Here is an 11506-nt window from a genome sequence, read left to right as displayed (position 1 = left end):
AGCGAATCCCGTCCCCGCCTAGGGGCCGATGGTACTGCAGGCTAGGTATGGTCTAAGTATCTCCCTAGTTCTGTTTTCTTATCTCCTCGCTCTCTCCCCGTCTGGTAGTCATGGGCTCGTCGTTTGCTCACACGTGCGACTTCGTATACATCAATTTATGTACATACGTATAGCCTGTAATACTGAGTAGATGTCAACCCGCGATTAATATCGATTGATAATACCCTGACTGTGTGGTTTGTGTTTCACTAGATCCTATTGCTGCGCTATTTCAATTTGATAGATATCGGTAACGCAGATAAAAAAAAAAAAAATTGTAAAAGCAAAAAAAGGAAAAAAACGCGACGAAAAAAAAAAAAAAACCAACACAAAAACAAAACAAAAAAAAAACAAAACAAAAAAGAAAAACAAGTATCGCCATTGCAGCAAAGCACACGACCGAACAGCCAGCGCCATTCGCACATGCACCCGACACTGATCATCAACCACGCACAAGTGGTCGCCGTCTGGAGAAGGAAGCAAGGCAATGTTTTGCCACTGCAAAAGTCCAAAAAACAAAACTAGAAAAAAAAAAGCCACAACAAATACCCGTCGGAAGCGCGTCAGCGTTCGCCCCTCTCTTGCGCTCGCGTTTGTTGCAGCGAGGTGCATTCGACACTCAAAACGATGAGTGCTACACACATGAGCGATTGAGCACGAGCGTGGAGAGCCGCAGCACCAAGCGGAAGCGACAGAAACCGGCAACAAAAACCAAAGCCGAGCCACCGCCCCCTCGAAAAAAAAGAAGAAAAAAAGCAAAAAAAAGGGTCGTGACAAGATCTACATGTCACACCCCCTCCTCCCGCTTCCGACCGTACCAGAAAAAAAGAAACAAAAGAGGACTGTCGAGACGCAACGGGTGAAGAAAATGGGATGGCGAATAGATCTGAGGTGTTACTCGGCGGATTGGAGCATGCACTGCCCCCATTGCAACCACATGGAGAGGGAAAGCGTTTGTGAGTGGAAAGGCACCCTTCAGAACCCAAACTGCGACTTTCTCGGGGGAAAAAAAACCAAAAAAACAAAACAAGTACCTGTAATACAACGACACGAAAGGACGACCTTGCTTGCTGCTGCACGATCGAAACAGCACCGCTGGTGTTCACGCAGCATCAAAAGCGCGCATGGTTTCTCATCGCTGTTCTGCTGCACCACCCGCTCACGTTCGCATCACTTGATTCGTTGTTTGTCGCTTTAACTCAACCCAGTGCATCACAGATACTACACCCACTCCCCTCCAAACCATTGCATTGCAGTCCAACTTTTGATTTTCTTGCTTTGTGTTTCTCTATTCTTTTCGAGAAGAGGAAATAAAAAAGAGAAGAAAAACAAGAAGAAAAACAGAAAAAAAAAAAAAAAAGCGAGGCCATGGCGACAGTGGACCCTGCGTTTGCGTCTGCAGGGCTGTCTGGCTCGCAGCAGCAGCTCTATCTACAGCAGCAGCAGCAATTGCTGCAACAACAACAACAGAATCGCGTCGGACCGTACGTCCTCGGTCGCACACTTGGAGTGGGCTCAACAGGTAACAACCATCGAAAAACAAAATATTCGACTTGGCGGCAAAAAAAAGACAAAAAAAAAAAAAAAAAAGACGAATCAACGGATCCACTCGCTCATCCCGCTCCCCCATCAGCCGTCACGAGCACAAATCGCACTTGAGACACACGGAAATGGCAAAGTCAAGAGAGCGAGAGAGAGAGAGACAGAGGGAGGCGAGGCGAGGGGACAAACGGAGGAAAGCAGGTTTGGTCATCACTGGAAAGTGGAAGGGCTTGCACCATTAACGCTGCGCGCGACCCTTTGGAGCGCGGATGGCCGACTTTGACGAATCTGCCTGAATCGTCTCTCGAGTGTGCCGTGCATGGGCAGCGGAGAAGTGAGGAGGAGCGAGACGGACGCGAGGGAGACCGAGCAGCCACCGCTGTTTTAATGCGGTGCTTGTTCGCGCTCTGTGTTTCCCGCGTCTGCCTCTGCGGCTTCCCCGGGGGGGGGGGTTCGCCTCTTCTGGCTCCTTGCTGCTTCTTGTACCAATCTGCCCCACCCCTCGGCCACGCTCACCGGCTGCTGGCGGACTGGGATCCTTTCGATGAGCAAAGCAACCTCCGAGACTGTATTTTTTTTTTTTTTTTTTTTTTTGGTGTTCCATCGACCATTTTGCTTTTTTTCCCCCTTCAAGCGTCGGTGGCGATGCAATGTTGCCATCCCGGTGCTTGGACCACACGCTTCCAGACGCGAGTGCGCGCATCGAGCGACGCAGCGGCAAGCAGGAAAAAGTGGAGTTCAACCAAAAAAAAAAAAAAAAACTTTGGTTGTTGTGTTTACTTTTTTATTTTTATTTTGTGACTTTTGTTTTCTACGTCGGTTTTCGCCATTCTTCAGCAACCAAAACACACACACATGCAAATCGTGATTGAAGCAGATGCACTGAGTCAGAACTGAGCACTGATTTTGTAAACCGAGGTCCCGAACCAACCGCAACAGACGCTCACAAAAACAACAAAATAACAACCAAAAAAAAAAAAAAAAAAAAAAAGTCGCACACTTTCGACAACCCATCGAATTCAAACTGCGCCCCTTCCCCAAAGCATCCACAAGCGAACGAGTGAGTGCTGCCGGGGGAGGGGGGTGTTTGTGCGTTTGAGTGAGTGCTTGAATTTTTTGTGCGTTTTCTGGTGGCTGACTCTCGGGGGGAAGTGGCGAAAAACCCGCCGTTGCCTGTGGTCATGGACGAAGTTGCGGTTGCGATTTTTTTTGTTGGGTTTGGCGCGTGCAGCGCAGATCTCGTGGGTTTGGCGGAATTCTTGTTCCATCGATCCCGAGGGTGTGGAGGGTGCTGCAGTCAGTGAGTGGTGCTACGAAACGAACGAACAAACTGACACCCTCGTGAGTGAGCTGACTCGGTTGAGTAACGGTGGAGAGTGAGGAATTGTGGGGCTGAACAACAACACTGGCGAAACAAAATGTTTTGGACACGCCTGTTTGTTCCCACAAATACATTGCATTTCACCCACAAAACCCACAGAAAAAAAACAACAACACCACATACTCGAACAAACAAGTGACGATAACAAATGTTGAACAAAAGTCTCCTCCCCAGTAGTCACTCACTGCCGAAAACAACACTCCTCTGCATGGGACGAGCGTCGAAAAAAAAACAACTGCTCACCTTCCTGTTTTTTTTTTTTTTTTTTTTTCACACCCCACATTCTTAACGTGTAATGGGCATTAGGGCGTGTTAAACTCGGCACGCACATTGCATCGGGCAAGACTGTGGCTGTCAAAATTATCAACAAGGCGTCCTTGGCATCCACGCCGGACTTGTTGCGCAAGATTGAGCGCGAAATTGCCATCATGAAGCTGATCGACCACCCGAACGTCATGTCGTTGTACGACGTCTACGAAAACTCGCACCACCTCTTCCTCATCCTCGAGCATGTTGAGGGCGGCGAGCTGTTTGACTATCTTGTCAAGCGAGGCCGGCTACCCATCGAGGAAGGCATCAAATTCTTCCGCCAAATCATCTCGGCCATGGATTTCTGCCACAAGCACTGCGTGTGCCATCGCGACCTGAAGCCCGAAAACTTGCTGCTGGACGCGGACCGCAACATTAAGATTGCCGATTTTGGCATGGCCTCACTGCAAGTGGGCGAAAAAATGCTCGAGACTAGTTGCGGCTCACCGCATTATGCCTCCCCCGAGGTTATTCGCGGTGTCAAGTACGACGGCCGTGGCGCCGATATCTGGAGCTGCGGCATCATTCTTTTTGCACTGCTCACTGGTAACTTGCCCTTCGACGACGAGAACATTCACCGTCTCTTGAACAAAGTCAAGACTGGCGAGTTTATCATGCCTGCCCACTTGCGGCCCGAATGCAAGGATCTTCTCAGCCGCATGTTGACTGTCGACCCCGAAAAGCGTATTAAAATGGAAGAGATTATGATCCACCCCCTCTACCTGACGGCTGCAGTGCCAATGCCCGAGGTGGTCCACTCGCCGCTCCCGCCCACCGCTCTGCCTTCCATCGACTCTCTCGACGAGGACGTCATGTACTCTCTGCGATCACTCGGCTGCTTTGAGGACGAGGCAACCTTGACGATGGAGCTCATGAGCGAGAGCCACAACATTGAGAAGGTCATTTACACGTTGCTGCTCGACCGCAAGAAGCGCTATGCTGGCTTGAGCAGCGAGAGCAACAGCTACCCCGACGTGAACGACTGGAACTCTGTGCGCGGAGACAACCTCGACATTCCCCGTCGACGGACGGATTCCATCAGCTCGGATCAATCCGACCGCGAAATTTCCTTGTCTTCCCCCAACAGTCCTGTGCTGGGCATGTTGCCACCAGCACCGGCTGCTGCCATGGCGGCCCTCTCTCCAGCAGCAGCCGCGGCCGCGGCCACGGCAGCCGCAGCCGCCGCAGCAGCAGCAGCAGCATCGGCATCGGCATCGGCATCGGCAGCGTCGGCAGCAGCAAACCACACCCATGCACCCATGCAGCCTCCTTCGGGACCAGCACCAAGTGCTCCCATTCGCATTGCGGTCCCGGTTCCTCCAGTTCGTGGCGAAATCACTTACATTGGTCCCGGTCCACAGCTATCGTCCTCGGCGCCCACACCGGCTCCCGCCATTCACAGCGCGCCAAATTCCAACAGCGGTGTCGTGGTTCCTCGTCCAGTCAACCGTCCGCCAGGCACTGCCCACACCGGCGCCACCATCCACCCACCCACCTCGCCGCGAGCCTACTCGACTCAAGGACCTCAACGGGACTCGAGCGGAAGCAGCACTCCACCAAATCCGTCCAACGAGGGCGCTCCTCAGTTGACGCGCGTCGCCTCGGAAGGCAAAATTCAGTAAGTACTATCCCGATCATTAAATTTCGACCCCCCCTCTTTTTTTCACTTTTTCGCCCTCCCTGGGACCTGTGTTGCTTTCCGTCTCGCCCGCGGAATGTTCATTCATGGTACAGTGTACCAGACACATTTTAGAAGTGAAGCAGCGGGCTGGGAGTTAAGATTCGAAGCGAGAACAGACAAAAATGAAAACTCAAAAAAACAGAAAAAGAGCGGCTTTTTTGCCCAATTTTCACAAAGCATTACATGGCACACAAACAACGTGTCGCAGCGCCTTCGCTCCACTTCAGTACTTGGTATAACCACCATTGGCATCTATCACAGCTTGAATGCGGCGCGGCATCGATGAAATGAGATCGCGGCAGACCTCTGGCGTGAGCACTTCTTCGTAGACCGCTTGGAAGCGTTCCCACAACGCGGCCTTGCTCTTGATCTCCCTCTCCTGGTAGATCTTGTTCTTGACCATGTTCCACGCATTTTCGATGGGGTTGAGGTCGGGAGAGTTCGCAGGCCAGTCCAGGACGGTGATCTGATTGGTTTCGAACCACTTCGCCACATCTTTTCTTTTGTGACAAGGGGCATTGTCATGCATGAAAATCATCTCGTTTTTGTTGTTCCACACGCGAATGCTTGCTAGCAACTCGCTCTCCAAAACTGAGAGGTAGGTGTCGCCGTTCATGACGTCGCCGACCTCGCAGAAAAGCGAAATTCCGAAACGAGAGATGGCGCCCCAAACATTGATATGGCCACCGCCGAACTTGACCGTGCCCTGCACGCATCGATCGGTCAACGTTTCGCCAACCAGACGCCATACACGACCACCGTTGTTGTTCCTGTAGAGATAGAGAGCAGTCTCGTCGGAGAAGACGACCCTCAGCCAGTCATCGACGGTCCAATGCTGATGAGCGAGTGCAAAGGCCAAGCGTCGCTCTTTGTGTGTCTCTTTCAAGAGGGCTTTTTTGACCTTCGCTCCGTTGACAAGTCCTGCACCATGCAGCACCCTTCTTATCGTGCATGGAGAGACACGAACTTTGGACAATGTGCGCATAGTGGCGGCCACTTCGGGTGCGGTGTCGGACTCATCGAGGAGGATCTGTGCTACAATGTTGTTGCGGTGAAATGACTTGAGCTTGCTGGGGCGACCGGGGCGGGGGCTGTCGCTCGTCGTCGCCCTTCCCGAGAAACGTTGGGTGATGCTGATCACTGTAGAACGTGGGAGGTGAAGCTGGGTGGCGATCTTGTTGTAGGAGAGGCCAGCATTTCGCAACGCGAGCACTTGACCGCGGACGACCTCCCTGGGCATCTTGTCCAGCACGGGCAGCGGTCTTTTTGGTGAAGTTGGACGCAGCCATACCGGGGGCTGTCTGGGAGCCACGCGGGACGTGGACTGACTGCGTGTGCGAGTCATGCGCACAAAAAGACTGAACCCAAACCAAAATTTGGGCGGGAAAAGTGAATTTTTTGAGTTTCCTTATATTTTTTATTTTGCTCGCTGCTGCTCTGATATGACTCACAACCCCCGCTCCCGGTGTTCATCAGACGTTCGGTACACCGTACCATGAATGAACATTCCGCGGGCGAGACGGAAAGCAACACAGGTCCCAGGGAGGGCGAAAAAGTGAAAAAAAGAGGGGGGGTCGAAATTTAATGATCGGGATAGTAGAGGGCTTTTTTTTTTTTTAAAAAGATGTTTGTAAATTGCTATTGGGCATGTCTGATTTCCCCTCTGCTTTCCCCTCCCCCTGCAGCGTGCTCAAGCCAGAAAAAGGACCCATCATCGTCCCATCCGAGGAGTTCCCGCAACGCAACCGCAAGATGGAACGCTCAAAGTCGGACAATGGACGTCACCGCTTGCGAACCGACTTGCGCGGCGACGATCTCGATGCTGGCTCGTCCTCATCGCCCTCGTTCGACAGCGACTCGTCGGGCTCTGGCCGAGTACTCAAGAGGTTTTCAGGCTTGGGCGGCTCGTTCAAGAACAAACTGGGCACGTCCATCTTCACGCGACGTCGCAACATGTCCATTGAGCGCGAGTCCTCCCCGCCATCGCCATCCATTTCATCCTCGCCCAAGCGATCGTGGTTTGGTGGATTCTTCAGCCCGCTGGAGAAGGACGATCAGCATCTCATCCTCTCACAATCATCCATGGATGTCGTCAAGACTGAAACAGAAAAGTGCATGCAGGCAAGTGTCCTTGTGCATTGTGTATCTGGTTTGTGGGTGAGATGGCCAACTTTGTGTTCTGCTTTGTTCTGTTGCTCTCTTTTTTTTTGTTTGTTTTGTTGCGCAGGCATGCGACATCAAATGTTCCAGCTTTGACGATAAGGAGCTGCTGTTCAAGTGCAAGTTTGAAGGTCAGCGTTTCCAGAAGACTCTGAAATTCTCAATCAAGCTGGGCGACCACGGCGACAACAAGTCTGTGACTTTTACGTTGACGAATGGTGAGTTTTGATGAAGGAGATGCTTCGGCTGGCCGTTGGTCTTCCAATGATTGCAACTTGAGCGTTTTGAGTCTCATTTCCCCCCCCCCCATGTTTGACAGGCGGCGTTGCCCAGTTCAAGGCATTGTTTGAGCGCTTCGAGGCAGAGTTCCATCCCGCCTCTTAAAATGCTCCTGATTCTCCATTTGTTTTTTTTTTTGTTTGTTGGTTGTTTTGGTTTTGTGTTTTTCCTTTTGATTTTGTCCTTTCCCAGTTTCTGTCTCAGTTTTGTTTTCCCTTCCCCCCTTTCACCTGCCCCCGTTCTTTGTTGAATGGGTTGGTTTTTCGAATCCGGTTGCTAGGTTGTTCTCGTCCTGGTTGATGAGACTCGTTTTCACAATTTTTTTTTTCCTTTGCTTCTTGCAACAACAACATTAAAACCGTTTTGTTCATGGATTGACAATTCACTCTCATCCTTCCTTGCACTTCCAAAAGAAGATTGAACCCTTGGAACAACGTATAAAACTGGGTTGATCATGTTTTTTAGGGACAACACAAGCATCAAAGAGATTGCAAACAAGCAACATCCATGAGAAGGCCGGGACAAGAACCAAAAGGGGGTTTTACTTGGAGGTCTTCTTGGCCTTGATCTTCTTGACGTAGAACTCGAGCTCCTTGCCTTCAAGAATGTAGCCGTCGCAGCGACCAGACTGGCCGGGGCGGGAAGAGATGGCAGCGTAGAGGCGACCAGTCGAGAACTGCTCCTCGAGGGCAGCGTCGATCTTTGCCAAGGGCTTGCGGGCATCGATCTTGCGTTGAGCGTGGTGGGAGCGCTTCTTGGAGAGGACGTCCTCCTCCTCAGCCTCACCCTCCTTCTTGGACTTGGCAGCACCCTTCTTGCGGCCGAGGGCAACACCGTAGTGAGCCTCAAACCACTGGCGGAAAGGAGTCGCGTCGATCTGGATGATCGAGGACTTCACTAGTGTGTTAGTGCGGACGAGTTCGTTGTTCGACGCGTTGTAGGCGACGTTGATGATGCGGGTCTTGCGGGCAACAGACTCAGAGCCCCAAGCAAAGTTGCCGGCGTCGAGACGGAGAGCGCGGAACTTCTGGTTGCCACCGCGGGTGCGGACGACGTTGATGCGCTTGGCACCGATCTTGGTGTTGGCAGCGGGGCGGCCAAGCATGAACTTGCGCTTCTTGCGCATGGCAACGACCTTGCCACCGGTTGCGCGGCGCTTGTGCCAGTTGTCACGAGTGATGCCTGAATGGATGGGACAGACGCGCAGGATGTGAGCCAATGGTATGAATGGCAGGAAAAAGGAGGGATACAAGAGAGTGGAAGAGGGGAAAAAAAAAATCAAGGAAAAAAAAAAAGCGTGTTGCTGAAGAACGAGACCAAGCGATCGGTCTTGTCGCACCACCACCACCACGACCGGCGCTGGGCTTTCGAGCAAAAGCACTGGCCTGAAGATGATCGAGGCACACAGCCGGGGGAAAGCGCTGGCCGAGAGGGTCGAGAGAAGAAAAAGCAGGAAAAAACAAAAAAAAGCAGAAGCGAAAAAAGCTCTGCTCTTCTTGTTCCTCTGGTCTTTCTAGCACCAGTCCCCCCTCTCACTCCCCAGGAAAGCTGGTAGTCAGAGGACGAGACTACAATGGCGAGGCCGCGAAACGGCCGTGCGAGCTGCAGCTGCAGGGGGGGGCCTTCTAACACTGCCGACCGTCGACCAAAACTCCAAACGGGCCACCATCCAACACCTCCACTTGCCGCCTTCCCACAAGCGCATCCGCTGCTGCTGACGGTCCTCCGAGCGATCAATCCATTAGGACACACGGTCCCCCAACGGATTCAGGGCCGACGAGAGTGCCTGGGGACGGAAGCTTACCCATGGCTGAAGATGAAGAGAGAGCGAGCAAGAGAGCGCTCAAATTTGGATTTTGATTTTTTGGTAAGTTTTTTTTTTCTTTCTTGTGCTTTTCAATGCTCGGTTGCTGATTTCGTCAAGGCCGTGTTCCCAGAGACCCAAGCTGATATCCCTTGAATCGTTGTTACAGCATGCCATTGATTTTGGCAGCACACCTGACCCTCAGTGGAGCATGAGGGTGGGCGGGCATCCTGTTTCATTGAGTCTGCATTGGGACTGCCGGCTTCCTTTTCAATTGCTGCCGTGATCCAAGCTTCATCATCCAATGCAGTTACTGTACTTTAATAGTACAAACAAAGCATGCAATTCTGTGACATTTACTTGCACACTTGAGACGCTTGCAATCTCAGTTTCGTAGCCCAGCGTTCATCATCATGGTTTGGGTTTACCGCAAGCGTCCACAAGCTCACCGCTCCTGCAACAACTACGTGCGTCCATCCATTCCCGGTCTCCCAGTCCCAACCCCAACCCCCACGCCCTTGTCAGCCATTTCAGCCAAGTTGACCGATTCAAAATTGGATTTGCTTGCCCTTCTTTTTTTTCTTTCGCTCAGTCATTTTCCATTGCAGAATGTCCTCATCCCCTGCGCTCCCCACTGCAGCGTCGCCTGCGCTGAATGCGGCCGTCAGCCTCGGCCAGCAGATTGGCCAGCACCAGCCGCATCTCCAGCAGCCGCACCGCCCCAAGATTGTCAACAAGCTCATCGCTGGCGGTATTGCTGGCATTGTCGGTAAAAGCCTTGAATCCTCCTCAGTCACGCTTCGCCGACCACTCTCTCTTGCTCTGTCGCTCTGCCCTGTCTCTCTCTCTCTCGCTCTGTCTCTTTCTCTTTCGTTTGACTCGCTCTCGGCCTGCCATGCCTCCAGTTCCATTCATTGCATGTTGATGGGGGACTGCTGTGGGTCAACCGGCGAGTTCGTTCGTTGGTTTTTGGTGCACAGTCTGTCACGCTTCGGTCGGTTTCATCCTTCCCTCATCTCACTCGTTATGCTTTCCAAGCGTGCTGGTCTATTTGTTGAGACTGCTATCCATCGCCATATCTTTGTGTGTGTGTTTGTATGAGTTTTCCGGGGTGAAGCACCCCCTTCTCGCTGCTCGTGACTGCAAAGCGGGCAAGCGGAGGTAAATCCCGCGCGCAGACGGAGTCATCCTGATGCCCAAATGTCCTCATACCCCAGAGCCAGTGACTCAACACCCATCTCAATACAGTCGTCTCTCTGCAGCAGCATCATCAAAGCTTAAGACCAGCGTTGGAGACCAAACTCTTGTGTGTGCCCTGCATACTTACTTTGTACTACTTGCTGTCTCTCGTCGCTCGCTTCGTCGTGTGGTTTCCGCAGGTGTCTCGGTCATCTTCCCGTTGGACTTGGTCAAGACCCGCCTCCAAAACCAAAAGATGCTTCCTGGCATGACCGAGCTGCCGTACAAGAGCGTCGGCGATTGCTTCAGGAAGATCATCCGCACGGAAGGCGGCGTGCCCGGGTTGTACCGTGGCTTGATCCCAAACCTCGTTGGCGTTGTGCCCGAGAAGGCCATCAAGCTGGCCGTGAACGACTACTTGCGTGAGCTCTTCCAGGGCAACTCGCCCACCATTCCACTCTGGAAGGAGATGGCTGCGGGCGCAGGCGCTGGTCTTTGCCAGGTTGTTGCCACGGCGCCGATGGAGCGGCTCAAGATCCAAATGCAGATTGCTGGTGGCAACGTGTCCGCGTGGCAAATCATCAAGTCTCTCGGCTTCAAAGGCATGTACAAGGGCACTGGCGCCACCTTGCTCCGCGATGTGCCATTCTCGTTCATCTTCTTCCCCCTCAACCAGCAGCTCAAGCGTGCATTCACTCCCGAAGGCCAAGCAAACGCCCCCTTCCCCCGCGTCTTGCTCGCTGGCTTGATTGCCGGCATGGTTGCTGCCGGCTCCGTGACCCCATTGGATGTTATCAAGACCCGTATCCAGACAGTACCCAAGCCCGGCGACCCCGTCTACCACGGCGTCCCCGACTGCGTTCGCCAAATCGTGCGCAACGAGGGCTTTTCTGCGTTCTTCAAGGGTGCAGTACCCCGCATGCTCATCATCTCGCCGCTGTTTGGCATTGCGCTATCCGTGTACGAGATTCAACAGCGCTACTTTGGTTGAGCGTGGTTTGGTTGCATGGAGTGAAAGTTTCTTGTTGGATGGTTGGACGATTAAATCTTATTGCTCGATTGAAGGTATTGTTTGTTGATTTTCCTCTCCTCCTAAGTGATAAGGCTCAGGCTCAGTCCCTTCGACCGTTGT

General features: G+C 52.5%; 3 protein-coding genes across 3 annotated transcripts; 2 read left to right on the top strand and 1 right to left on the bottom strand.

Moving 5' to 3' along the window:
• Positions 1–1302: 1302 nt before the first annotated feature.
• CAOG_09042 (hypothetical protein) lies at positions 1303–7776 on the top strand. Its single transcript, XM_011272428.1, has 5 exons — positions 1303–1561; positions 3269–4889; positions 6638–7073; positions 7180–7330; positions 7432–7776. The coding sequence occupies exons 1-5, from the start codon at positions 1408–1410 to the stop codon at positions 7494–7496; spliced, it is 2427 nt and encodes an 808-aa protein (XP_011270730.1). The 5' UTR covers positions 1303–1407; the 3' UTR covers positions 7497–7776.
• Positions 7748–9221, bottom strand: CAOG_07114 (40S ribosomal protein S8). Its single transcript, XM_004343788.2, has 2 exons — positions 9196–9221; positions 7748–8573 (listed from the first exon to the last, which is right to left on the bottom strand). Exons 1-2 carry the CDS (start codon positions 9197–9199, stop codon positions 7933–7935), a joined length of 645 nt encoding a protein of 214 aa, XP_004343838.1. The 5' UTR covers positions 9200–9221; the 3' UTR covers positions 7748–7932.
• Positions 9222–9608: 387 nt separating this feature from the next.
• CAOG_07113 (transmembrane protein) lies at positions 9609–11433 on the top strand (the record flags this gene model as incomplete). The annotated part of the gene is made up of 3 exons (XM_004343787.2): positions 9609–9715; positions 9804–9964; positions 10575–11433. The coding sequence occupies 3 exons, from the start codon at positions 9609–9611 to the stop codon at positions 11363–11365; spliced, it is 1059 nt and encodes a 352-aa protein (XP_004343837.1). The 3' UTR covers positions 11366–11433.
• Positions 11434–11506: the final 73 nt, after the last annotated feature.

The sequence above is a fragment of the Capsaspora owczarzaki genome (genome assembly GCF_000151315.2).
Source record: "Capsaspora owczarzaki ATCC 30864 unplaced genomic scaffold supercont2.13, whole genome shotgun sequence".
Taxonomy (NCBI): domain Eukaryota; class Filasterea; order Ministeriida; family Capsasporidae; genus Capsaspora; species Capsaspora owczarzaki.
The sequence above is the reverse complement of the archived record's forward strand: the minus strand, read 5'-3'. Positions and strand labels throughout refer to the sequence as shown.

Bases quoted from the DNA above. Each gene is read 5' to 3' on its own strand.
- CAOG_09042 (XM_011272428.1), top strand. From the start codon at position 1,408: ATGGCGACAGTGGACCCTGCGTTTGCGTCTGCAGGGCTGTCTGGCTCG. The intron at 1,562-3,268 runs GTAACAACCATC...AATGGGCATTAG, and splicing joins ACTTGGAGTGGGCTCAACAG to GGCGTGTTAAACTCGGCACG. The intron at 7,331-7,431 runs GTGAGTTTTGAT...CATGTTTGACAG, and splicing joins GACTTTTACGTTGACGAATG to GCGGCGTTGCCCAGTTCAAG.